We start from the raw sequence: 26890 nt of genomic DNA on the forward strand, positions 1-26890 counted from the left end.
AGAGGAGGTGCTGGAAGCCACGTGGTGATCCTCATCTCAAGGTTCTACTGCAGGACTGATGCTCCTGCACACAGCACCAGGTGATCCCAGTGGCTTCGGGCACCCTTTGTCTCCTCACTACTTATTTTTCCCCCCCCAAAACCAGATTTTTTAAACCAAAGTGGGGCCACAAACCCTAAATTTTTCTCCAGCACCCACCCGGGCACACCAACACTTTTCAGGGAGTGGATCCACTCATGAAAGGCTTTTCCAGGTTTGCCACGATCTCCTCACATCTCCTTTCCCTCACCATCTCCTGACACCTCACCTGCAAAGTGAGGAGGACCTTGCTGCAAAGGCACTGGTGGCACTTGACCCCGCAGCACGGGGATGGGACACTGGACACCCCTTGGCTGCACCCAATAAACACCCTTCCCACCTTAGGGATGCTTCTCCAGGTGTTGGATTCTGCTGGATCTTTGCAAACCCCTTGAGCTGGGGTGTTCGTCTGTCTCTCTTTTTCTGTTCTTGGGATATGTGTGTATTGCTCCTCCCTTGCACACCAGGGGGAAAAAAAAAAAAAAAAAAAGAGGAAAAAAAAAGAAAAAAAAAAGGAAAAAAAAAAGGAAAAAAAAAGAAGGGGAAAGGGAAGGGAAAGGGAAGGGGAAAGGGAAAGGGGAAAGGGAAAGGGAAAGGGAAAGGGAAAGGGGAAAGGGAAGGGAAAGGGAAAGGGGGAAAGGGGAAGGGGGAAGGGAAAAGGGGAAGGGAAAGGGAAAGGGAAAGGGAAAGGGGAAGGGGAAGGGGAAGGGGAAGGGAAGGGGAAGGGGAAGGGGAAGGGGAAGGGGAAGGGAAAGGGGAAGGGAAAGGGAAAGGGGAAGGAAAGGAAAGGAAAGGAAAGGAAAGGAAAGGAAAGGAAAGGAAAGGAAAGGAAAGGAAAGGAAAGGAAAGGGAAAGGAAAGGGAAAGGAAAGGGAAAGGAAAGGGAAAGGAAAGGGAACGGAAAGGGAAAGGAAAGGGAAAGAAAGCCATAATCAATTTATAAATAATTATTTCTAAAATCCCTTTTCCCGGTACTTAGCGGAGCAGAAAGTTGCATCACCTCCCCCCCCCCAAAAAAAAAAAAATAAAGCCAACCCTGCCATTACCCCGCAATCCACTAGATGGTGGTTTCCTCCAGCGGGAAACCCGCAGATTTTTTTTTTTTTTTCCTTCGTGGGGAGGGGGGGGGGCAATGACTTCGTGGACTCTTCTCCACCCCCCAGAAAAAAATTAATTCGGGGAGGAGGGGGGGAAGGGGTCGCAACGGATTCGCAACCCTGAAGGGGTGAGTCTGGAGCGGGGGGGGGGGGGGAAGGAAGGTGGGGGACGCGCTCCACACCCCCCTCAAAACACGACCCACGACCCACGCCCCGCCCCCTCCTCCCCGCCCCTTATGACGTCACCGCTATGCAAATGACGGCATGTGGTGGGGAGCGGGGGTTCGGCGCGTCGCTGGGCTCAGTCTCGCGCCGCCGGGCCGCCGCCGCCGCTCGCGCCCCGCGCACCCCCCCTTCCCCCCCTTTTTTTTTTTTTCCCTCCCCAAATCCCCCTTCCCCCCCCCTCCCCCACCCCACCCCTTCTCCCCTTTCCCTTCCTTTCCCTTTCCCCCTTCCCCTCCCTTTCCCTTTCCCCGCCATGGCACGGCCCCCCCCGCACCCTCCTCACCTCACACCGCGCTGACGCCCCCCCCCCCCCCCCTCCTCCTCCTCCTCCTCCTCCTCCACACACTCACCACCCCCCACCCCCCCCCCGGGGCCGGTATGAGTCAGGTGAGTAACTTTGGGGTGGGCTGTATATTTTTTTTTGGGGGGGGGGGGAGGGGAAGCACTCTCTGTCGTGTCCCCCCTCGCCCCCCCCCCCCCCCTCAATCCTCCCTCCTCCTTTTGGCTTTGCGGGGTTGGATGCATTCAGGGGGGGTCTTTACCCCCCCCCCATAAGGTTGGAGGGGATTTTCCTTCCTCTCCCCCCCCCCCCCTCTCCGCTCCTCCTTCTCCCCGTGTTTTGGGGGGGTTGTTTGTGTCCCTGACGTACGGGGGGGGTTGTTGGTGGTGTTGTGTTCCTATTGCTGCTCTGTGTGTGTCCTGTGGCTTGGATGGTTTTTTTTTGGTTTTTTTTTTTGGGGGGTGGGGGGGTTCCCCCATGCTTGGGTGCTGTGGGAGGGGAGTTCCCTCCCTTCTTTTCTCCCCCCCTCAGGGAGCGCCATGCGTGAGGAGGGGGGGAGTGACCACCAACCCCCCCCCACAACCCAACCCAACATTCGGGGGTGTTGGGTGCAGCGCTGGAGGGTGCTTAGAGAGGGGGGGGGCGGGGGGGGCTCCCCTTAGCCTGGAGGGTGCCGGAGATCGGGGGAGGAGGGGGGTGTGTGGTGTGAGGAAGAACCTTCCTCCTCCTCCTCCCCCCTGACCCCCCCCTTCTGTCTTCCAGGTGTGAGGCCCCGCCGGCAGGAGCAGCCCCCGCCGCCCCCTCCCGCCGCCTCCTGCCTGGGGGCAGCCCCCACGCTGGGGTTTTCCTTTTTTTTTTTTTTTTTTTTTTAGGTTGTTTGGTGTTGGGGTTTGTTTTTTTTTTTATTCGGCCTTGTTATTTTTTTTTTAATTTTTTTTTTGCCCCCCCCCCCCTCTCCAACACCTCCGCCTCCTCCCTCCCTCCCTCTTTCCCTCCCCGCCGTGTCGCCGTCAGGGACTCCAGCACTGCACCCAAACCAGAAGAGAGGGAGCAAAGCCCAACCCCAGCTGCGTCCAAACCAAAAACCCACCCTTTTTACTGCAAAGGAGATTATTTTTTTTTTTCCCTCTTTCTTCCATTTTATTTTTTTTTTTAATATATATATATATTTTAATTATTATTATTCCTGACCCAAAAAACCTAGGGGAGGAAGCAGAGTCGGGGAAGGCTTTCCCGGTTATTTATTTTTCTCCCCCCTCCCCTCTCCCCACCTCCCCTCCGCAGAGGTGTCTTCACCATGATGTTTCGAGACCAGGTCGGCGTGTTGGCCGGATGGTTCAAGGGCTGGAACGAGTGCGAGCAGACTGTTGCGTTGCTCTCCCTGCTGAAACGCGTCAGCCGGACCCAGGCTCGTTTCCTCCAGCTCTGCCTGGAGCACTCCCTGGCAGACTGCACCGAGCTCCACATCCTCGAAGGGGAAGCCAACAACCCCGGTGAGTGGTTTAGTTTGGTTTTTTTTTTTTTCGTTGGTTTGTGTTGTTTTTTTTCCTATTTATTTATTTATTTTTGTTGCTGCAAACCTCGGCCGATGGATGCTCTAATGCAGGCAGAATTAAAAAAAAAAATAAAACGGCAAAAACACAACATAAAACCCACTCGTGGCTCCGTTGCCTTGAACAGCTTCTCTTCTTTTATTTTTCAAACGGGTGATGGCTTATTTCAGTTTGATTTTTCACAGCAAACTACTCTGGTCTATGGCATGGCGTAACTACGGTAGCATGAATGATTGGTGGTTTTCTTTTTTTTTTTTTTTCCTCTCTCCCTCCCCCCCCCCCCTTCTCCCTCCCCTTCCTCCTTCCATGCAGTTTCCTGTGAAATAAGTAAGTCAGGTCACGTAGAGTCTGGATTTTCTAGGCTTCTTTTGGACAACGTGGCTTGCTTTGCTTTCTGCAACATGCAGAACCAGCCCGTCACTACCTCAGAAAAACTGTTATTTTTTTTAAAAGTCTGACTGAGCTGATTTATCCTTTTTTTTTATTTATTTAAAACAAAAATAATAAAAATGTGGCAATTCCTATTTCATCATTCAGATCCTGTTTGGACGCATTTTTTTTTTTTTTTTTCCTGCAGCTCTGAATACCCCCTTGTGTTTCAGTGGAGCTCTAAGAAAATATGAGTAGACTGTTTTGTGTTACTGAGCATTGAGAGGAGGAGGAATTGCAGAAAATGTGCAGGGCTGCAAAAGTCTGATTTTAGTGTCATTTAGACATAACTACAAGTTACTCAACTCCACAGAACTAAATGGAGTCAGAGCAGGATGAGCCATGTGCGAGTTGTGCTGTGCATTCATGTATTTCTTTAGTGGGGTTTGTGCATCACAAACAGGTCTGTTCCCAAGTGTGTATGTGTGGATATACGTTGGGGTGCAAGTTGGTTGTAAGCAGAGTTTCTGAAATACAGAGTGCAAGTAGACAAGGGAAAAAAAAGAAAAAAAAAAAAAGTTGCAGCATTCTGTGTCCCTCGGAAAAAAAACTAAAAGAGAAAAAAAAAAGTGCAGAGGGAAAAAAACCAACAAAAAAACATCCCCTTTAGATAAAATCCCATGGGGGTGTCCAGGAGCTTTTGCTTTTTTGGGTTGTGCATGTCAGAGCAGTGCTGGGGAGCAACATTTTGGGCTGGCTGGAAACCTTGTGGGCTGGAGGCGGCCGGATCCCGAACAGAGCCCCCAGTGTTGCCGGGGCGGGAGGAATGCAGGGTCCTTTTTCCAGCTGTTCCCTATTAGAGCACCGAGCCGGCAGGATTTGGCAGCTGCTTGTGCTGCCATTTGATGACAAGGTCCAGCCCAACGCTGCAGTCTTCCATCGAGGAACATGGGATTTTTGGTTCTTCTGCAGGAAACCCAGCCCCGGGGCTGCTCCGGAGCGAAGGGATCGGGGCTGGCGGTGGGGGAGCGGGCTTGGAATTGGCTGTTCCCTTATATAGCTCGCAGGAATGAGAAGGGAGGAATGCTGCTGAGTGCAATAACTGCAGCTTTTATAAACAGCTGAAGGGCCCAACCTCAGCCAGTTGGGTGGGGAGGCCCCTGGGGGGGGGGATGGATGGGGATAGGGAGGGAGTTTGCTCCAAACTCAGCTGCTCCGGGATGAATGTGCAGCCTCCTGTGTCGGGTGTAGCAAGGGCTCGCTGTGATTCCTGCTGTGACAGATTTTTAATTTAATTTTTTTTTTTTTTTTTTTAAATCAGCGCCGCAGTTACTTGTTCAAATGGAGTTCTTGGTGGTAGCTGTGTCCCTGTGGTTGGTTAATCTAATGAGAGGAGAGGGGGGTGATCTGACCACAGAAAAGGCGAGTTATAAAAGGAAAAAAAAGTGTTTCAAAGTCTTCCCAGATGCAAAGGCAGTGTGGTGGCATTGGCTCGATGGAAACCAGGGTGGAAAGCAGGAGTTGGGCCCTTCCCATCTCTACTCGTGCGAGCAATCCCTGCTTGCCCCTGTAATCCCATTGACCTTGCTTGGCACGAGGATTTCTCCTGTGAGCAAAGCTTGGCATCCAGCCTTCTGCCTGTCCCTTTGGGGAGCTGCTTGTGCTTTCCCTGACGTTTCTTCCAAAAATGAGTTGTTCCTCCAGGGCATTTGTAGCTGCGATAGCAAAACCTGGATCCATTGAGCTCTTTCTTGCCAAACACCCCTCCATATGGCTCTCCCAGGAGGTGGGCATTTCCATGCATCCCATGGAGCAGGACACGTGTTTTTACAAGCTTGGCAGTCCCATTGTGGTGGGGAGGGAAGGGTAGCTGAGGTTTGTAACCAAGAACTACTGGGAAATAGCTTTTGGTCTCCAATGTTAACACTGTCTGCTTCATAAAACTACCTCTCTTTTTTTAAGTTGCTTCTGTTCAGTGTCCATTTCACAGGCAGCCATTTGTCTCTTGCCTGGCAGTGGAATCACACCAAGTTCTTCTGAAAAGCACTGTCATCATCTAACCTTGTGTTACTCCTTACTGTCTAAATCCTGTTGTTTGCTTAACTAATTTGGGCTTCATTCCTTCCCAGGCTGTGGCTGAGGTGGCTCCTGGTGTGTTTTCTGGGCATTTGCTGTCTTGGAAACAGTGGTTTCCTGCTTGTAGCTGTCCCACCAGCATCCTTGTTGATGTTGGGGATGTGGCATTGGGGGTCTGCAAGGGGTTGTGGGGCAATGGGTGCAGAGTTTAAATGGGGTGTAGGAGCTGGCTGTAAGTCACAGTGTAGTAAGCCAGGAGTTAAGCAATGCTGGTCTGAATGCAACGTGCTGGTCTGGTGTTCAAATTGACTTCAGTGGTGGGTCCTCATGAGAAAGGAGCTGGTTTTGGACCTGTTGCTTGCCCCAAACTTGTTGAAGAAGTGGAAAACCTTGAACATTACTCCTAGGTCACAACTGCTAGAAGGAAGTGGCTGCCCTGCTGTGTTTGTTGGTGGATGGGCATCATCCTTGGGAACTTCATCATTAACAAGTGAGATGAGGAGAGGTCCAGAGGGAGAAGGGAGCCTGAAATCCTCACTGGCTGCTGGAGCTGGGCTCGAGCTGTTGGATGTGTGGGTCAGACATGGAGGAAAACTCCTATCAGCAAAGGTGTTCAGGTTTGGTTTTGCCTGGTAGACTCCAGAGGAGAGGTCTGCTGGATGGCAGATGAGGTGGGAAAACCTCAAGCAAGAATAACAACTCTTTTCAACTCATTAACTCCCATGAAGAATCAAGTATATTTATTGTACAGGAGTTCTGTCTTAATTTCTTTTCAAGTGTTGAGGGTATTTTTGATCATGACAGCCAAGCCCTCTTTGTTTGGACTGCAATACTAATGGGGCTCTGCTGTGTACAGCCACGTGTGACACTCAGAAAGCCCTGAGGAGCCTCTCCTGCTTCAGTGGCTCTGGAAATACCTGCTCAGGCATGGAGGGGTGGGATATATAACCCCACTGCCCACCTCAGATGAGAGAGACATCCTACAGAAAGCTACATGGGTGTCTTATAGCAGGCTGGAGATGTGGGTACATGTGGTACAGGGCCTGCAAGACCATCCAGAGTGTGTTTAAGCCCATTGCTTGATGATAGAAGATAAAATGGAAGTGAGAAGCAAACACAGCAGGAAACCTATAGGTTAGGTGAAGCTTACAGCTGGTGGTTATCCTACCTACATGGTGGCTTTAAGGAGGCTCACTGAGCTTCAGTGGTTTTAACTGGTGAAGAATGTGTCTTGGAGCTGAGTTAGAGCACAAATGGGTTGGCATTTGGTGCGTGGAGAAGAATATGGAAACCATATTATCCATGCTCAGAAATAGAAGTTTCAGGTATTCCATAGTGCTATTTAAAAGCCTGCTATAACTTCCTTCCTTCCTTCCAGCCTGGCCTTGCTGGGTGACTGCAGTCCCAGCTGCTCAGAGCTGTCAGGACAGGGCCACCTCCTTCCAGCTGCCAGTAAAGGTCAGGCAGAAGAAGTGGGATATGCCTTGTGGTGGGAGCAGGACCTCTGGTGTTCCTGGGCCAGCTGGCTGGGGCTGAGACACCAGGGCTTGCCAGGTATAGCTGCTCTGTGGGGTATGGATCCCATGAGGAGATGGGGGCTGCTGTATCCATGAAATGCACACCATAGGCCTTTGGTGTTGAGTGCAGGATATGCTTCAGCTCCCACCTACTCAGGCATCCTCTCTCTGGTGGCCAGATTTGTCACTGAGGTTTTTTTCTGGAGTAGTAGTCCCACATCCCACTCCACCAGGTGCTGTGATTCCTCACTCCTGCAGTCTCTTCTGGTCAGCAGAGATGCCCAAAGGCTCCCGTAGGTCCCACAGGCATCTGAGCACCCTGCTACACTGGTGGCAGTGGAGAGACAGCTTGAAATCTTTTGGTCTTGAAGGACAACAAGTTTCCTTTGCCCCGTGCACAGGACATTAACTGCTTCAGATGTGAAGGCCAAAATCTTTATTTGATTTCAGCAGGCTGTCAAGTATCACAATGGGAACATCAGAATGACCTAGATTTCTTGTCCTGGGAAGAACTGGCTGGAGAAAGAGAGGCAAGGGTTGCAGGGAGCTGTCATGTCTTTAATTAGACCAAGTGATGCAGCTGGAAAAAACAGCCAAGCACAAAGGTGCACCAGCTCAAAGAAGGGCTTGTGTGGTTCTGGGATGGTTTGTTTTTATTTTCCCTTAACTTTACCAGCTGGCTAAAAGGTATTCCCCACCCTGCAGACCTCACCTCAGATCCTAAAGTTCTTGTGGCTCCAGCCCAATGACTGTTACTGCCACCGTGGCCTCAGACAGTCTCCCAACTCATCAGGAAGCTGCCACCCCTCCCCTGTGCAAGTTTCACAGTGACCCCCACAGATGCAAACTCATCCCCGTGCCCAGCTTGCAGATAATTTCTCGATATTTAATTTTAATTTAATTTTTCGGGTTTGCCACTGCAATGCTGAGCTCTGGGAGTGATGGCAAGTTTGAAGTTTTGGCATCCTGTGGTCCCTCCACTCATCCCTGCCCTGAGGGGGGGGTAGGAGCAGCCTTGCCAGCTCTGCTCATTAAAAAACATGAGCTGGGACTCTTCAGGGGTGAGATCTGCTGAGCTGTTGGACATTGGTTTCTTTTAATCTGCCTGCTCTTGCTTGAGCTGCTGCCATCCATCTCGCCCAGGTTTTGTTTGCTAACCTGAGGGCTAAAAGCTATCTGTGCTGGGTTTTTTGGAGAGCAGCAAGGGGAGGAGTGATGTTAGCCAGGGGATTGAAACAAGGCCCAATACTCTCACCATTCAAAGATATTTTTATTTTTATGGATGCTTTTCAGAGTAGCAGTGGGAATCAGTGCAGACCAGCCCTTGGCTTGCACCAACTCTGGCTGGAGGCAGGTCTGTGGCACGGTGTGAAGAAGGTTCCTCTGGGCTCTTCTCTTCCCCCTGCTGATGGGATTTAGAGGAGACACCCCTGGGCTTGCAGTTGACTTTTTGTTTTCTCTTATTTGCCAACAACACCTTCCCTGGTGGTTCCTGGCACTCCTTGCAGTTGGAGGAGGAGGGAGAAGCTCCCTGTGGCTCATTCCCCAGACACCAGCAGTACCAATGGTCAGGTTTGCTCTGTGGGGCAGAGCTAGCAAGGGTCAGGTCATTTGGGTGGCAAGGGTGCTGTGGAGCTTGCTGGGGGAAAGCTGCTTTTATTTATTTATGTATTTATTTATTTTAAGGTAGCAGTGCTTAAAACAGGAGGGAGGGTGGAAAAAAATCAGCTAATGAGAGCAGTGTGATTTGCTCCCTGGAGCATCATGAGGTGCAAGAGGGTTTGCCCATGGGTGGGCTGCTCTCTGCTAAAGAGACATTCTCTTGCTTTGCAGTGTCCTTCTGCCATTTTGTCATATAATGCATGATTTTGCATATATTGATTTTGGGGTTAATTCCCCCAGTGACTGTAGTTGGGAAAAACGGGAGGGCTGGAGCAGCTCTGCTCTGGAGCCAGGCTGAGAGAGTTGGGGGTGTTGAGGCTGGAGAAGAGAAGCTGCAATGGGGAGACCTTAGAGCACCTTCCAGTGCCTGAAGGGGCTCCAGGAAAGCTGGGGAGGGACTGGGGACAAGGGCAGGGAGGGATGGGATCAGGGGGAAGGGTTTCCAGATGGAAGAGAGATGAGAGGTGAGGAAGAAATAGTTTGTTGTGAGGGTGCTGAGCCCCTGTGCCAGGTTTCCCAGAGAAGCTGTGGCTGCCCCATCCCTGGCAGTGTCTCAGCCCAGGTTGGATGGGGCTTGAAGCAACCTGGGCTGGTGGGAGGTGTCCCTGCCCATGGTGGTTGGAACTAAATGATCTTTAAGGTCCTTTCCAACTCAAACCAGTCTGGGGTTCTGTGAAAACCCCACCACTGAAGTGTGCGTAGAAGATGCAGAGAAGCGTTTTGAGCGTTATCGCAGATCAGAGCCAGAGTTTTCTGCCTGGACAGGTTTGTTGTCCCTTGATTTCTATCCAAATGCTATGCTTCTGCACTGATACCTTCTCTTTGTGCTTGGAAAAGTAGTTGGGATTAAGTTTTGCCCCAAGGTCATAGTTGTAGGGGAGGAACCACACAGGGCACGGCAGTCTGCAACCCATCAAGGTATGGCTTGATGAGAGAGCCCAAATCTAGCTTTAGATCAGAACCAACCACAGAGCCATCACCTAAAATAATCCAGTTCATTAATATACATATCTCCAAATCAGATAAAATGGATGAATGGGCAAAGCACTCTGCTCATACCCCAGGCTCCTGCTGGTGGATCACTGTTTGCACAGTTGTGTCCTTTGGCATCTTGGGCCTCAGCATCCGAGTGGAGCTGCTGTGTGCCTGTCTCACCATTTATATGTCACACGTTTGCATTTGGGCCCAGCTGCTTTTAAAACAGCTGATGCTCAGGTCAGCCAAAGTTTCCTGCAAAGTTTCCCTGAAGCAGTTGGTGAAGGTTTCTGGGGACCCAGTGGATCGTGGTGCAAATTCTCATCTTCCTGCAATTTTGCGAGCCCCAGTCTTCTTCTCATCCCCCACCAAAAAATACCATTCTAATTTAGCTGATTTGTGGCCCCTGAAAGTAGTTTTTTTTTCCTCAAACCAGGAGTTATGTTTGCAGTCAGTGTGAGTAACTGAAATAGTAATTAGTGTGAACACTTGCTTTATTTTAAGATGCAGTCGTCAGTGCTGTAGCTCTCCAGCTTCGTGCTTGTGTCTAAAGTTACTGCAGATAACTGTGGAGAAAGGGCACCCTTTGCACTGCTGCTGCATCCCAACCTCAGACCCAGAGCTGACAGCTCCTTGGGGCTGGATTCATCCAAGGGTGGAGGAGCTGGTGGATCCAGCAGCTGCTGGGCTGTGCTTTGTGGTCCCCCCCTGATCTCCTCACTCTTCTCCCCACTTTTTGGGTGATGCCAAATGAGTGCAGGAGCCCGCGGCTGAGCACAAATCCTGTCTGAAACCTGGGAGCTGGGTTTAGCACCAAAGAGTTCCAGCTGGGATGACCCCCAGCATGACTCATGTGTGCATATATATCTCTGGATGTGCACATGCCCCTTGCATTTTCTCTCTTTTTCACTGAATAAACAAGGGCATTGCTTTATTTGCTAACTCTTGGTTGCACAAGACCTGCTGAGACATTTAAAGGGGCTGCAGGCCCTGGTGCAGGGGACACCTCGATGTGTTTAGCTTTGCAGTGCTCTGACCCTAAAGAGGGGAGATCCCAGAGATTTACAGAGGTCACTGCTGAGTGTGACTGTGGCAGTGGCAAACAGCCAAGCCTGTGGCTTTCCATCTTGGCTTCAGGAATGACAAATAAAGTTGAGGTTGGAGCGAGCAGATCCGTTCCCGACTTTCCGCCTGCGCGCCGCTTCCTCTTCCGCAGCAGATGCGTTGAGTGGAGGGGCAGGATCTCAGCAAAACAAGGTTGGGATTGTTTCTGTGTTGGAAAAGGTGGTGCTGGCTCTTTTGGGAAGGAGTTTTACAGGCAGAGGATTGCAGGCTGTGTGTTTTCTCTCGGAGCAGAGGGCTTGGGATGGTCGTGCTCATCCTGTGATGGTTTTGCAGTTTGGTCTGCTCTGATTCTGGGTGAGAAGATGAGCCTGGTTGGGGTGGGGAGACCAGATCCAGAGGCAGAAACCTCGTTTGCTTTGTGCCAGGTGGGGGTTGGCTGTGTGAGACAAGTCTGTGGCCTTTCCATGCAGGAGACAAAGGTGTCTGTGTAAGATCTAAGGGAAGGATTTATAGAATCACAGAATTGTCTTGGATGTGAAAGACCTTTAGGATCGTTGAGTCAGACTGTTAACCCAGCAGTGCCAAGGCCACCCCTGCCCCATGTCCCTCATCCCCACATCTCCAGGGCTCTGAAACCCCTCCAGGGATGATGGGGACTCCAGCCCTGCCCTGGGCAGCCTGGGCCAGGCCCTGACAGCTCTTTCCAGGGAGAAATTCTTCCCCAGCTCCAACCTAAACCTCCCCTGGCACAACTTGAGGCTCTTTCCTCTTCTCCCATCCCTTCTTCCTTGGGAGCAGAGCCCGACCCCCCGCTGGCTCCAACCTCCTCTCAGGGGCTTGCAGAGAGCCAGAAGGTCTCCCCTCAGCCTCCTCTGCTCCAGGATCAACACCCCCAGCTCCCTCAGCTGCTCCTGGGCAGACTTCTGCTCCAGACCCTTCCCCAGCTCCATTCCCTTCTCTGGACACACACATTCCCCCACCCAGTGTTTGGCTCATAGTTCACATTTTTATTTCTGTACTTGCATGTGGTGACTTCATGATATGGGTGTACCCAAGATTTTGGTGATGGTGTCTGAATTGGAGGATGTTTTTTCTGATGGGACTGTGTGCTCACAGAGATGTGTGGGGTGCAGCACCTCATCAGTGGCTTCCTGGGCTTGGAGCTCCTGCCTGGCCTCAGAGAGGGCTCTGCTTTCTTGCAGGTGAAATCTTTGGACTTCTGATCTCTTAAGTTGAGATTGGGGTGGTAACCATGTATGTTGCTACTATTAATTCTGTCTGCTGCCCTTTGCATCTCTTTCTGGGCATTTGCATTGCTTGAGCTATAGGAGAAAAACATTTTTTTGGCATTATATAAAACAATCCAGGAGGTGGAGAAGAACTTTTTGCTGTGTGTGCTACCATGCTTGAACAAGCTTGTGGTCATTTTGTGTTGTGAACGTGGGACTTTCTGTTGCAGAAGACATGGAAGGGTGGTGCTGATGGCTTGGGAGCACCAAGGGCTGAGCCACCTTCTGCTGTGATCCCTGCAAACCTTCCCTGACATTTTCAGGAGGTGCACATGGCCCAGTGTGTTATTTTACTTAAAGTAAGGTTTAACATTGTGAGTGGTGTCTGCAGGATCCAGCAGCTTTTGCTCCACTTGAGGCAGCCCTGGAGTGGAAGCACAGGGGTGCTTTAAAAAGCTTTTCTGTTACTGATCCTTGCAAGTAATTTGTCCCAGATTTCTCTATGTGTTTTGTTGTTTGTTTGTTTTTTTAGTAAAACTTACTTCAGACAACCCCCAAACCTGCCTGCCTTATAACCACTTTGTTCTGCTCCTTGCCCATGCTCTGCTGCCTGGTGGGGTATGGGCATGTGTTGAGTTTTAATTGTTAAAAGAAGTGATTGAGTGGGTGGTGGATAAAACAGGGCTTGGCCAGGCTTAGCTTGAAACATTTTAAAACTTGCTTTTCACACTGCTGTGTTTTTTCTTCTTTCTGTGTTTTGAAAGAAAGAAACCCAACCCTGAACGTCACAGATTGGGTCATCTTAATTTTTTTAATTTCTGTTGTCCCTCTGTCCCTCATCTGTAATGGGAAGTCAAGAAGGAAGAAAACTGGGAGAGAAATGTAAAGGAAAAAACCCACAACTCCTGTGTAGAAACTTGGCTGATCTGACATTTGCAGGCAGAACATGGTGTTTCTGCAGCAGCTGTGGTCCCTGTTCATGTATTTCCCTGTTTTTTGTAGTTTTTCCTGTTGGGATATTCCCCTTGTTTCTCAGGCAGCAAACATCAGTGTGATTTTTCTCCCTTTTTTCAGTGTGTTCCCCAATGTGTTAAAATTGCCTATGGGCTCAGTGTTTTTCTGGGTAGTTGTTGTTGGTTTTTTTACTAAAAAAAAAAATGTCTTACAACTCTGAAGAAGTGGATTATTAAAAAAAAAAATAAAAATACCAAGTCCCCAGGCTGTTCCCTCCAGATAATGTGAATGTAGATGTAAAGTTGAATTATAACTACCTGAGTGACCTTTTAAGATAAGAATTGTTGTTGACTGGTGGTATTATGTTAAACTGATAAGAATTCTTTTTAAAAGAGGAGGGAAAAAAGAAACCACCCAACAAACCCTCCAGTAACCATAACAACTTACTCAGCAGCACAGGGCTCCTTCCTGATGCTGGGGATCCCACCCAGCAGCCCCTTAGGGGGAGCAGGGAAACCTCCCCAGAGCTTCAGGTTGGTGCTGTGAGGGATGCTTGAAGTCACTCAGCTGCTCTGTTGTTGACAGCCCCTGCATTTTCATCACCTGTAAGGAGTTGTAGCTGGAAAGTTGGGCTGGGACTTGGTTCTCTTGGTGGAGTGCTGTGGATTTGGGTTTTGGGAGGGGTGTGTGGAAGAGGAGAAGGTGCTGGCAGCAGGAAGGATGCTTTTGGGAGTCAAAGGAAGATGCTTTTGATGGTCATAGAATCATAGAATAGAATTGGCTGGGTTGGAAGGGACCTCAGAGCTCATCAAGTCCAACCCTTGATCCACTCCCACTGCAGTTCCCAGCCCATGGCACTGAGTGCCACATCCAGGCTCTTTTGAAATATCTCCAGGGATGGAGAATCCACCCCTTCCCTGGGCAGCCCATTCCAATGCCTGATCACCCTCTCCAGAAAGAAATTCTTTCTAATGTCCAACCTAAACCTCCCCTGGCACAACTTGAGACCTCTTGTGCCCTCTTGTCTTGCTGAGAGTTGCCTGGGAAAAGAGCCCAACCCCCCCCTGGCTCCAACCTCCTTTCAGGGAGTTGGAGAGAGTGATGAGGTCTCCCCTGAGCCTCCTCTTCTCCAGCCTCAACACCCCCAGCTCACTCAGCCTCTCCTCATAGGATCTGTCCTTGCCTAAGAAATGAGCAACTGGGCAAGGAAGGCTCTTCCTTACCATTGCTGTGCTGGCTGGCACAGTGCAGTCCTTGGAGCCCCATTGGGAGCTGGGTCCCATCTGTGTGCCCCAGCAGATGTGCCAGCTCCTGTTTCAGGTTGTTCTAACAGAGTTTGGAGGCTGATGTGAACATACACACACTTAAAGCCTTCTCACACCCAGCTGAGCCCTTCTCAGTACATTTGCACGTGCTGCTCCTGGGGAAGAGGTCAGTTTAAAGCAGAACTTGTACTTTTGCCATGGTCTTGGCTACCTGCTGTTATCAGGAGTTGCTACTGAGATTATTAGTGCTAAAGAAAACCAACTGTGAGAAATTGATTTTTCTTACCACCTGCTTTTCTTCTCCCTTCCCCATCCCTTTGCACTGGTAGTACCTGAGTGTCCCCAGGTTTTGTGGAGAATGTCCATGCTCCTGGCTTGCAGCTGAGGGTGAGCCCAAAAGAAACACAAGAAACAGCAGCTTGGAAAGCAGAGACTCAGGAGGTCTGAAAGGAGAGGAGCCAGGCCTGATAGAAGGAAAAAAATACCCTAAGTATCTTTGAATTTGGTCTAGCAAAAAAATCAATAAATCTGTTTTAATAGATCCAGAAGAGGCAAAGGTGTGCAACCATTCAGGAAACCAATTGCTTAAACCTGCTTGGTTAAAAGAGTGGTGGCAGCAGCATGAATTCTTTTAATGGCAGCTCTTAGTGCTGTGTAAAGGTGTCTTCTCAGGCTGTGCTCAGTAACCTTTCATCACATTCTTCTGAAGCAGTCAGTTGGATGCTGAATGCTTTTTGTAGCCCATGTCAAATCTCAGTCAGGCAGAGAGCCTTTATAAATAAAGGTGTCTGCTTGTATTCAGGCCTACATGGATAATAGCTGCTGTAATTCAGCTGCCTGACTGGGCTACCCAGCTTTTATAAATGACTGATCAGAGATTCCACAGGGAATGAGTATTTTAAGTGATGGGGCTGCTAAAAGTGGTCTCTGTACTGAGAAGTAGAGGGAGTCTCTGTCCCCAGGACAGGTGGCCAGCCCTGTCCTCCTTCCACTGACATCCTGGCTTTGTATTTCACACAAAGCAAATGTTGCAGTAATAAAACTCTCATGTTGTGGTTAAATTGCAGGGCCCTGCATTAGTTTTATCTGAGCCCTGCTCAAATCTTTCAATTTGTCATTTATTTATTTATTTCCACAGCCCCCTTTTTTTTTCTTTTTTTTTTTTTTATGGGAGTGGGTGAACGCTCGGAGATCTCTCTGGACAAGCCAGAGCAGCTGGAGGATACTGGTTTCTCTATGGAATGAAGGAATTTCATCAGAGGAGCTATTGTTCAAGTGTGTTCTCAGCATTTTGGCAACTGTTCTTTAGATTTAACCCTACAGAAAAGGGAGGGTGCTCTTTGCTGGGCCTGAAATAATTGCAAAAATGTGGGCAGATGCTTCTGCATTGTTAGAAGTCAATACTGGTTGGTAGTGGGGAAGGATGGTGGGGGATTAAGGCACGAAGAAGCCCAAGTTCTTCAAATCCCTCCTGAAGCCAAACTGGATGTTAGATTGAGTTTTCTGGTTGCTTTCTGGTTTTAAAATAGAAATAGCTTGTGCTTTCTCCCCCTGTCTTGAGAGGTCCATAATCTTGGTGTGTAATATCCAGGGGTCCTGACACCCCACAGACCCCCAAGATCCCACTCCAGCAAGTTCTTGTGCCTGAGCAGGAAAATTTCCTACAAGAGCAAGGATCCCACATGTAGCTCAGCTATGGCAGGTGGGGAAGGAAACCCTCCTCCAGCTCTGAAATGCTTGTGCCTAGGTTACCTGATGCAAGGCCCTTCTAAAACTTCTTTCTCCTTGAATTTATTTATTCCTATCTTGCAGCTTGAGTCCTGGCAAAGCTCTTTATATCACTGTGTATCCACGTGCAGCTTTCCTCAGCCCTTTTTGCCCTTTGCATCTCCTGCAGCAAACATCTCAGCAGAATGTGCCTTCACTGGGGTGACTTTTGTTTGCTTGGTTTTTTTTTTAGTGTAAAAAAACCCCAAACAAACCCAAAAAGGGAGAGAGTCAGCACTTGTGAGTGACTTCTTGCATTCCAAGGCTCTTGTCCCTGTCCTGCATGGAGAAGCAGGGCTATCCCTGATGCTCACATGCTGGTTCCTTTTTGGTCTCCCCCAGCACTGCAGGATCCCAGAGTATTAGAGGTTGGAAAGGACCTCTGGGAATGTTCCAATCCAACCCCCCTACCAGAGCAGGTTCACCCAGAGCAGGTTGCACAGGATGGTGTCCACCTGGGGTTGGAATGTCTCCAGAGATGGAGACTCCACCACCTCTCTGGGCAGCCTGGACCAGGGCTGTGTTACCCTCAAAGTAAAGAAGTTCCTCCTCATGTTTAGATAGAGCTTCCTGTGTTGAAGTTTGTGCCCATTCCCTCTTTTCCTGTCACTGGGCACTACTGCAAAAAGACTGACCCCATCCTCCTGACTCCCACCCTTTAGGTATTTCTAAGCCTTGACAAGATCCCTACTAAGTCTTTTCCAAACTAAAGACACCCACCAGCCAAGCTTGGATCCCTCTGTTGAATTCCAGCCTTTTAGCTGTCCCACCTGGAGGATAGGAACCAAGAGAGAAGTAGTGTGCTGCTTGATGAACAACTCTGCTGTAGTCAGCTGTGCTTTTAGCTGGGTTTCAGTCCAGCTGGCAACTCTTGCTCACCAGTGAAACAGATAAAAAAATAACTTTGGGGCTTTTCCAGGCCATCCAGCCTGGCCTTCAACACTGCCAGGGATGGGGCAGCCACAGCTTCTCTGGGAAACCTGGGACAGGGGCTCAGAACCCTTACGCCAAACTATTCCTTCCTCACATCTCATCTCAGTCTCCCTTCTTCCACCCTCATCCTGTCAATCCATGGCTCTGATCCAGAGTCCCTCCCCAGCTTTCCTGGAGCCCCTTTAAGCCCTGGAAGGCTGTTACCCTGAAGATGTTTCCAGTATTTTCATGGAGTTGGTTGCTCAAGATTAAAGTTTAAAATGCTGGGAGTTTGGGCAGAAAGAAACCTTCTTCCCATCTCATCTCAATTTCCCTTCTTTCAGTTGAAATCATCCCCCCTGATCCCATCCCTCCCTGCCCTTGTCCCCAGTCCCTCCCCAGCTTTCCTGGAGCCCCTTCAGGCACTGGAAGGTGCTCTAAGGTCTCCCCATTGCAGCTTCTCTTCTCCAGCCTCAACACCCCCAACTCTCTCAGCCTGGCTCCAGAGCAGAGCTGCTCCAGCCCTCCCAGCAGCTCCAGGGCCTCCTCTGCGTGATGGATGAGAAGGTGGCTTGAAACAATAAGTGTAAATTACACCTGGGTGTAAATCTGGAGGGGCAACTCCTGTGGACAGAACAAACTTGCTGTGCATCAGCAGTTTCACAGCAGCCTGGGCTCATCCAGGAGGTGTTGCCCACCCGTGACCCAGCATCATCTCTCACAGGGGACCCAGGGGAGAAGCTGGAGCCCATCAGCAGTGGCCAAAGGAATGATGGAGCTCCTCACTCACCCTGCAGCAACTTCTTCCTCTACCCCTGCCTGCAGAGCTTCATTCAGCCCTCAGCTTCACCAGTTGCCAGCTCTGCAAACCACACCTGAGGGGTTTTTATTTTAATCTGGTGTATGTTGGTTCAGTTTACCCATGCGATTGCCTTAATTTGCTTTATTATGTGCAAAGAGATTAAAAATACATCTAGCAGGGAGGATTAAAAGCTGCTAATCGGGCTGTTAAGAAACAGGTGATGTTGCAGGATTTCCTTTCCAGGTGTGTGGAAAGCAGCAGAAGCAAACCTGATCCTTTGTAGTTGCAGTTTTGGTAGGGGGAGCTCATTAACGCCCGTGTGATTGTTCAAGGAAATGAGAAATGGATGAACTGAAAATAGAAGGCTAAATCCTACCACATAAAAGCAGTAGTCATGATTTAAGAGCTTGATTTTTGTTTGGTTTGGGTTGTTTGGTTTTTGGTTTGGGTATTTTTGGGGTTTTTTTTGTTGGTTTTTTTTTTTGGATGTGAACCTGGAGCAGTAGGGCTGCTTTCCCTGTTAAAGGGTTTAACAACTCACTCTGATTTTCTTTTAATGTTGCAGTGCTTTAAAATAATGCAAGGTCAGTCTGAATGTAACTTAATTCCACTTTCAAAGCAGAGGGTAACCCATTTCTCTATAGATTTAGAACTTAACTCTGAGAGGGTCATAGCAGGAAATGAGAATACTGGACTCCTGGTTAAAAAAATATGTGCTTGGGGACTTTTCTCCTTTTTTGAATGAGGAGAAGGGGAACCCTACAAAAGTCAAGTTTTCATTTAATTCCGTGTGCTTTCATAAGTGTTTCTGGCCCAAGAGGACATGTGGCAGGAGGTTAAGACATGATGAAGATGGCCATGCATCTTTCAGGAGCTGGCAGACCCCTCTGAAGGTGTTGTCTTTTGTGTCCTCATCACTTGGTTTGTCCAGGTTTACCTGTCCCAAGGATGCTGGGAGCTTTTATCCCCTGGGTCTGAGTTGGTTTGGTGCTGCTGTGTGATCTCTGTCACATCATTCCAGATGGGTGTTTGGCTTTCAGAGGTTATCACCTCTTGAGTTTTCAAAATCTTTTTTGTTCTGTCATTAAATCTGGGTGTTAATATTAGCTTCATCATCTTGATACAAGAAAAAAAAATCAAAACAACAACCTGTTTGGTTTTGGATAGCTTTTGGTGTGGTACCTGTTCTGGCCTCCCATGTAACAAGAAGCCCAGAGTCATCCTGCTGTTTTACAAGGGCATGGAATGATGGGACAAGGGGGAATGGTTTTAAACTGAAAGAGGGGAGATTGAGATTGGATCTGAGGAAGAAATAGTTTGTTGTGAGGGTGCTGAGCCCCTGTGCCAGGTTTCCCAGAGAAGCTGTGGCTGCCCCATCCCTGGCAGTGTCTCAGCCCAGGTTGGATGGGGCTTGGAGCATCCAGGGCTGGTGGGAGGTGCAATGGGGTTGGAGCTAGATGACCTTTAAGGTGTCCCCCCAACTAAACCATTCTGTGATTCCATGATCTTGCAGTCTGTCTGGGCTGTGGTGCTGCTCTGATGTTTGGTGTTGATAGCAAATAACTGTCACTGTGTCACCTTAGTGTGTCAGATGCTGCCCAGGGTCATCCACTGCTGTCATTAGTGAATCATTTCACAACTTGTCCCTTACTGCATGTGTTAATTTTGCTTTCAAAGTCTGGACTGGTTCCATAACCTGTGTGTATGTCCCTTTCTTCCATAGATCATGGTATCCTGCTGCTAGAGGTGGCCTGAAGCTTGCTGATACCATGAGCACAGATGGGCAGAGGGGCACTTCTCCTACTTCCCTTCCTGTGTCCAGAGGGACTGTTTTCAGGATGCAGAGGTTGCTGGTGATCCCAGCAAGCTTTTCATAGAATCACAGAATCATAGAATGGGCTGGGTTGGAAGGGACCTCAGAGCTCATCAAGTCCAACCCTTGATCCACTCCCACTGCAGTTCCCAGCCCATGGCACTGAGTGCCACATCCAGGCTCTTTTGAAATATCTCCAGGGATGGAGAATCCACCCCTTCCCTGGGCAGCCCATTCCAATGGCTGATCACCCTCTCCAGAAAGAAATTCTTTCTAATGTCCAACCTAAACCTCCCCTGGCACAACTTGAGACCTCTTGTGCCCTCTTGTCTTGCTGAGAGTTGCCTGGGAAAAGAGCCCAACCCCCCCCTGGCTCCAACCTCCTTTCAGGGAGTTGTAGAGAGTGATGAGGTCTCCCCTGAGCCTCCTCTTCTCCAGCCTCAACACCCCCAGCTCCCTCAGCCCTTCCTCACAGGACTTGTGCTGGATCCCTTCCCAGCCTCCTTGCTCTTCTCTGGACCTGCTCCAGCACCTCAATCTCCTTCCTGAGCTGAGGGGCCCAGAACTGGACACAGGACTCAAGCTGTGGCCTCCCCAGGGCTGAGCACAGGGGCATGGGGTCACAGTGAGGAGATTTCCTATTTCCCACTGACTTTGCCTTTCTGGGGTCTGTCAGGGAGCTCTGGGTATTGCCCCTGGAATGCAGGTGCTGCTCCCTGGACCACTCTGCCTCTTCCTGGTGGGATGCAGCCAGCAACCTCCATCCCCCTCAGTGCCAGCTGGAGCCTTCCCTGGGCATCACCCTCCTGCTGGCTGAGCTGTGGCCAAATAAAAACCATTTTTCTGTCTCCATCTCCTACCTGCTGCCTGCCTGCAGGGAGGGAGATGGGGCTGTGGACATCACCCCTGCTGTGCCTCAGGCTGCTCTTATCTCCCTGAAAATATCTGCACACCCTGGTTTGCAAATAGCATCAGCTCTGCCTCCCCCCCTCCTGAGCTTTTGGGGCTTTTTGTTTTTAACTCCTTACGTGCTCCTGGCTGATAGAACTTGGTGGTAGAAATCCCAGCGTGTGCCCTGTGCTTCTGCTCTTCTTTTATTGGGTTGTTTTGGGGTTTGGTTTATTATTTTTTTTTGGCAGCAGAGACCTTGTGTTGCAGCTCCCAGCATTAACTTTTCATCTCTGTCATGGTAAATCTAAGGGGTGGTGAGAAATTGGGTCTGGTTTTTAAGAAGTGGGCATATCCTGATAGTCTCAGTCCTGAATAACTCAATAAGTTGAAGAATGCTGCAATATCTAAAATTAAATCTGTTCTTAATTGCTGGGTTATAAATGGCAGTGTTTTCTCCAAATGGGATTAATTTTTTTTTTTTTTTTTAAGTACCGAAACAAGACTCAGCAGCACAAACCCCACAGTTAACATTAATACAACAAGGTGCTTCCAAAATGTGCCTTTTGGCATTGGTAACATGCAATACAATCTTAACAAACCATAAACTATGTCAAAATACTGTTCAGGTGGTAATTAAAACTTTAAAAGGCCCATAGAATAGATGAGTACATTCCAAATTGTGACTTTTCAATGAAGCTCTTTCATAAAAAACATTGTTTCTTGCCAAAACAAATTCAAAGGCATTTTTGTAATTTCTGTTGGGGAAAGGAGGAGTGTTTATCCAGCCTTTCATGTTGGCTGGGCTTTTTGACTTTTATTTTAAAAAGGAGAAAAAAAAAAAAAGGCAGTGCAAAAAGAGGTATTTTTGTCTGGATGTGCATTAAAAAGTCTTGCTCCTGTCCTCTCCAGAGCTGTTGGCTTCTCCAGGTGGGATGAAGGCTGGAGAGGGATGTGCCTCAGGGCTGACTTGAGCATCCCAGCTGAAACCCAGCAGTGGTGGCACCCCCTTGTGCATTGTGTTTGGGGCAGACACGGGGCACAAAGTGCTTCCTAAAGGCACAGAGATGCCATGGATCCTGCTGACATCAGTGGGAAAGCTCCCCTTGCTTCCCAGCTTTTGGAGGAGGAACCCCCCGTGGTGGCTCTGGATGGGATTTCCCTGCTTGCTTTGCAGAGCATCTTCTGCAGCAACAGGCATCCAACCAGCACTCAAAGCAAAGCTGCTTGAGGTATTTATAGTTTTCCCTTGTGAATTTTTTTTTTTTTTTTTGGGTCCTTCCAATTTTGGACATGTTTTTGACAGCTTTTACCTGCTGAGTCACCATTCATCCTCTTGCACGAGCCCTACTCCTGCCATACCAACTCCCCGAGCAGGCTTGAGCAACCATCATTTAAAAATAAATCCTGTCAAGGAAGTGTTTTTTGGTTTGGTTTTTTGAGGTTTTTGTGTTTTTTTTTTTTTTTCTCCCCAACTGCTTTTCCTGCTGTGTGTTTGCTTTCTTACCCACGATGGTTATTGCACAGATGTGATGCCTTCACATTGCTCAGGATGGCTTTAGGCTGATTTATCACGTCCCGCTGCAGGGTTTGGTATGGAGGAACTGTGTGTTGAAAGCAGATAACAGCCCAACTTTTGAAGAGAACTGATATCTGATGGTGCAACAAGTGCTCTGGTTTTCCTAGGATGGATTTTTTTGGGTGGCAAACCACAACTCCAGCACAAACTGATTCTTGCAGCTCTGCTTATTTATTAGTAAATAAATAGTAGCCATGGCTGTTCTGATGGATGAAGGGAGGGTTGGTCTTGCTGAGGGTAACCCTGGTATCCAGGTCAGTTTTCTTTCCCAGTGACCAGGTTTTCTTGCAGTGTTGCTTAGTGCTTAATCTGCAACCCTTGTTTGCAGACTGCCTGTAGCTGACCATACTGCAGTGGCCCTGGCCCCCAGAAACCATTTTGGAAGCCTTTGGATATGTCCAATGTTGCTCGTTTAGGGCATTGAAGCACCTGCCCTCCTGTCACTTCAGGTGCTTTCTGCCCCCAAAATGCACCTCAGAATAATCTTTATTTGCTCTATTAGCTATAGTTTAGTGTGTTGAGTGGTAAATATTGGGAATATGTCAGGTGGCCAAGAAGGCCACCAGGATCCTGGCTGGGACCATCCCTGGTGTGAGGAGCAGGGCAGGGATCATCCCCCTGTGCTGGGCACTGGGGAGGCTGCACCTCAAATCCTGGGCTCAGTTCTGAGGACAAGAAGGAGATTGAGGGGCTGGAGTGTGTCCAGAGAAGGGAATGGAGCTGGGGAAGGGTCTGGAGCAGAAGTCTGCCCAGGAGCAGCTGAGGGAGCTGGGGGTGTTGATCCTGGAGCAGAGGAGGCTGAGGGGAGACCTTCTGGCTCTCTGCAAGCCCCTGAGAGGAGGTTGGAGCCAGGGGGGGTCGGGCTCTGCTCCCAAGGAAGAAGGGATGGGAGAAGAGGAAAGAGGCTCAAGTTGTGCCAGGGGAGGTTTAGGTTGGAGCTGGGGAAGAATTTCTCCCTGGAAAGGGTTGTCAGGGCCTGGCCCAGGCTGCCCAGGGCAGGGCTGGAGTCCCCATCATCCCTGGAGGGGTTTCAGAGCCCTGGAGATGTGGGGATGAGGGACATGGGGCAGGGGTGGCCTTGGTACTGCTGAGTTAATGGTTGGGTTGGATGATTTTTAAAGGTCTTTTCCTACCAAACTGATGCTATGATTCTACCATCATTTCGAGCCTGCACTGCTGCAGATGAAGGGGCCATGCTTTATGGGGTACATCCCTGTTCTGCCTTGATGCTGTATTCCTTATTTTGTGGCTGTTCCCACCTTCCTCCTTTCTGGGGAATGCAGTGCAGAAATTAAACGTTCAGTCTATTTCTAAATTTCAGTCTAACATATTAATCTGTGTATTCATCCTCCAGGTGGTTGCATTTCACTGTAATACAGCTGCTGGTGGGATGCTAATCTTAGTGAAAGTCTATTTTAGCTTTCTCCTGGTCTTGCAGGCTGCTGTCATCCCCCGGGGAGAATCCTCCCCCAGGGAAGAGGAAGGGAGGCTATTTCAGGAGGAGTGATTGGGGAGGGAACAACTGCAGCTTGAAACCAAAGCTGGGTTTGGGAGGCTGGGAAAGGGGCTATTTCAGGGAATGGCTCTTGGGCACAGAGGTGCCCATCCACCTCCTTCGTGTCCTGGGGTGGTCTGAGTTTTGATGTGTGCAGTTTTATGTGTGACTGTTTCTTGACATTTTTTGGTATGGGAAGAAGTAGAAACACAGAGTGGTCCTGATGGGGGAACTGCCTTGCTCAGACCCTTGGTGGTTTCACATAGTCATAGAAAGGTTTGGGTTGGAAGGGACCTTAAAGCTCATCCACCCCCTGCCATGGTCAGGGACACCTCCCACCAGCCCAGGTTGCTCCAAGCCCCATCCAACCTGGGCTGAGACACTGCCAGGGATGGGGCAGCCACAGCTTCTCTGGGAAACCTGGCACAGGGGCTCAGCACCCTCACCCAAAAGACCTTTCTGAGTGATTTGGGGGGCTGTCTGGTGGGTTTTGTGGCATTGGGGTTGTGCTTGTGTGCAGGTGAGTCTGGCATGCAGAGGGGTGTTCAGCACTGACGTGTGTCTTGTACTCTGTGCCTGCTTCTTAAAGAGATTTTAGATTTCATCCTGTCTTCCAAGAGGTTCTGCTGCCAAGTGACCTCTTAATCCAGCTGGAGTCACCCTGCATGCAAACACACACCTTCTACTCATTCTTCTACTTCATTCTAATGAGTGGCCCATCTTTTCTATAATTAAACTTTTCATAGCCTGAGTATACATCGTGTTGCTCAACCTGTAAATCTTTGACCTTGGATTTAACAGCTCCCTGCAGGAGGGAGGTAGATTGTGAAACCCGTGGGATCTATTTGCAGTCCTGGAGCCATGCTCTGTACAGCCCTTGTCCATGTCATCCCCTGTTGTCCTTCCCCATGACACAGAACACAAGCTTTGTACTTCTACTGCTTTTAGATCTGAGTAATTCAGTAATGAATAGCTATCAGTTCATTATTTTCAAGTTAAGGAGAAATTCTGTCCTTTTAAAGCACAACTAACTGGTACTTGAACCTAAGGCTTCCTTTTATCATTGCAATTCAATTTCTCTTTTGTTACAGCAATCTTCATGTGGTTGTCAGAGAGTTTAACATCCAGCTCAGACACAGGGTGACACACTCTGAGCCTCCTCTGCACATGTATGTCTAAAAACAGCTTTTATTTTTCAGTTTCCAGGATGCCTGTGAGTACTCAGCACTAGAAAGGAAAACAAAAGCCCCACCAACACCAACAGTTTTTGCAGAAGAAGGTTTCTAAAAACACATCTCCTGTTTGCAAGGAGAGGGTTTGTGCCTGGGCTGTAACACAAAAAAATTGTTGTCTTGTTTTGCTAAATTTGCAAAGGGACTTTTCAGTGCTGGGGATTTGGCTTTTTTTTTGGTTTTTTTTTGGTTTTTTTTAACAGTTAAAAGAACTGAGTAGCACAGGTAATGGTTTCCCCTTCTTTCTTATCCCTGCTGCTAAAACCACAGTAGGGCTGTGTGCAGGGGGCCCTGGTGGTACAGGCTGTGTCCCCCCTCCTCAGCAAAAAGGATTTGTTATTGCAGGAACAAACCTTCAGGGTTTGGGGCTGGGGATGGGGCTGCTGTGATACTCCTCTTTCTGTCCAAAGGATTTCATCTTCCTGTTCTATATTAAGCAGCAGGTGAATTGTGCCATGTAGTATTTAAATTGTTTTTGAAAAAAAATCAGCTTTTTTTACAGTGACTTTTCATCCTTCCTCTCGGGTGTCCCTTTGGCTGGTGATGTGTGGTAAAGAGGAGGAAAAAAAAGCAGGGGAAGTCCTGTTTAGGGATAAAGAAAAGTGTTTTGTCCCTTGTGCTGGAGCTGGGCAGTGAAGCGTGAGAAGGGCTGGGATGGGACTCATTGTGGCTGAGTGTTCCTCAGCTTTGGTCATTTTCCCATCAAAGCAGAAACCACACAAATATCTTGGGTTTTATTATTGCCATGATAGAGGAAGCTTTTTCTGTCTGAAATAATAGCCATAGGGGATTTTTTGGGTAGCTTAGAGGGATAAGGTCCTTTTGTTCTGCACTGAGGCTGCAGGGGCTCCTTGGAGCAAACACTTTGGGCTGTCCTAGGTCACTGAGGATGGTGATGGTGTACTGTGGCATATAGGAACCTTGCTCAAAACACACAGGCTTAGCTTAATTTTATTTAGTAGTGCCCTTATCAGTGCTGAGTAAGAGTTGGATTTGTTGGTCTTAAAGATTTTTCCAAACTTAAATGAGTCTATTATTCCACTCAGGGAGAGGGATGGATGAGAACTCATGTGTGAGTTTGAGGAGGTCCACCTGGCCTTACTGTGGAGTGGGGGCAGTGGAACCCTTTGACTTCAGGGAAGATCCTTTAGAATCACAGAATCATTTTGGTTGGAAAAGGCCTTTAAGATCATCCAGTCCAGTTGTTAACCTGCCACTGCCAAGGCCACCCCTGCCCCATGTCCCTCAGCACCACATCTCCAGGGCTCTGAAACTTCTCCAGGGATGAAGGGACCTTCATCCTCCTCCATTCCCTCCCCCTGCCATGGTCAGGGACACCTCCCACCAGCCCAGGTTGCTCCAAGCCCCATCCAACCTGGGCTGAGACACTGCCAGGGATGGGGCAGCCACAGCTTCTCTGGGAAACCTGGCACAGGGGCTCAGCACCCTCACACCAAGCAATTCCATCCTCACATCTCCTCTCCATCTCCCCTCTTCCATCTGGAAACCCTTGCCCGTGATCCCATCCCTCCCTGCCCTTGTCCCCAGTCCCTCCCCAGCTTTCCTGGAGCCCCTTCAGGCACTGGAAGGTGCTCTAAGGTCTCCCCATTGCAGCTTCTCTTCTCCAGCCTGAGCACCCCCAACTCTCTCAACTTCCTCATGTCCAACCTCAATCTCCCCTTTCTCTCCAAGTTTTAACCCCTCTCCCCTTGTCCTCTCCCTACCCCCCCGTGCCCAAAGCCCTCCCCCAGCTTTCTTGCAGCCCCTTCAGATATTGGGAGGTTGCTCTGAGCTCACCTGGGAGCCTCCTCTTCTCCAGGCTGAACAACCCCAATCCCTCAGCCTGGCTTCCCAGGGAGCTGCTCCAGCACTCCCAGCATTTCAGTGGCTCTGCTCTGGACACCTCCCAGGAGCTCTGTGTCCTTCTGATGCTGGGGACTCCAGAACTGGGCACAGAGCTCCAGGTGGGGTCTCACAGGAGCAGAGGGGGGAAAGAGCAGAGTTTAGGGGGAGCTTTAGATGTTGGAGGAAGACCATCAAAAGCATTTGGGGGGCTTC

At 49.3% G+C, this 26890-nt stretch overlaps 1 protein-coding gene across 5 annotated transcripts in view; it reads left to right on the top strand.

The window, feature by feature from the left end:
• Positions 1-1455: 1455 nt before the first annotated feature.
• Positions 1456-26890, top strand: part of SAMD4A (sterile alpha motif domain containing 4A) — a 105192-nt gene continuing 79757 nt past the window's right edge. For 2 of the 5 annotated variants that reach the window (XR_011726154.1, XM_071745194.1), the window contains exons 1-2: positions 1456-1786; positions 2964-3172. Coding sequence is in view for 3 of the 5 variants with exons in the window: in XM_071745194.1 (XP_071601295.1) it covers positions 2977-3172 (196 nt within the window). In the remaining 2 variants the exon portion in view is untranslated. The remainder of the gene's footprint in view (positions 1787-2963; positions 3173-26890) is intronic. The other 3 variants (XR_011726155.1, XM_071745195.1, XM_071745193.1) reach the window with 2 other exon arrangements.

The sequence above is a fragment of the Heliangelus exortis genome, chromosome 5 (genome assembly GCF_036169615.1).
Source record: "Heliangelus exortis chromosome 5, bHelExo1.hap1, whole genome shotgun sequence".
In the NCBI taxonomy this organism is placed as follows: domain Eukaryota; kingdom Metazoa; phylum Chordata; class Aves; order Apodiformes; family Trochilidae; genus Heliangelus; species Heliangelus exortis.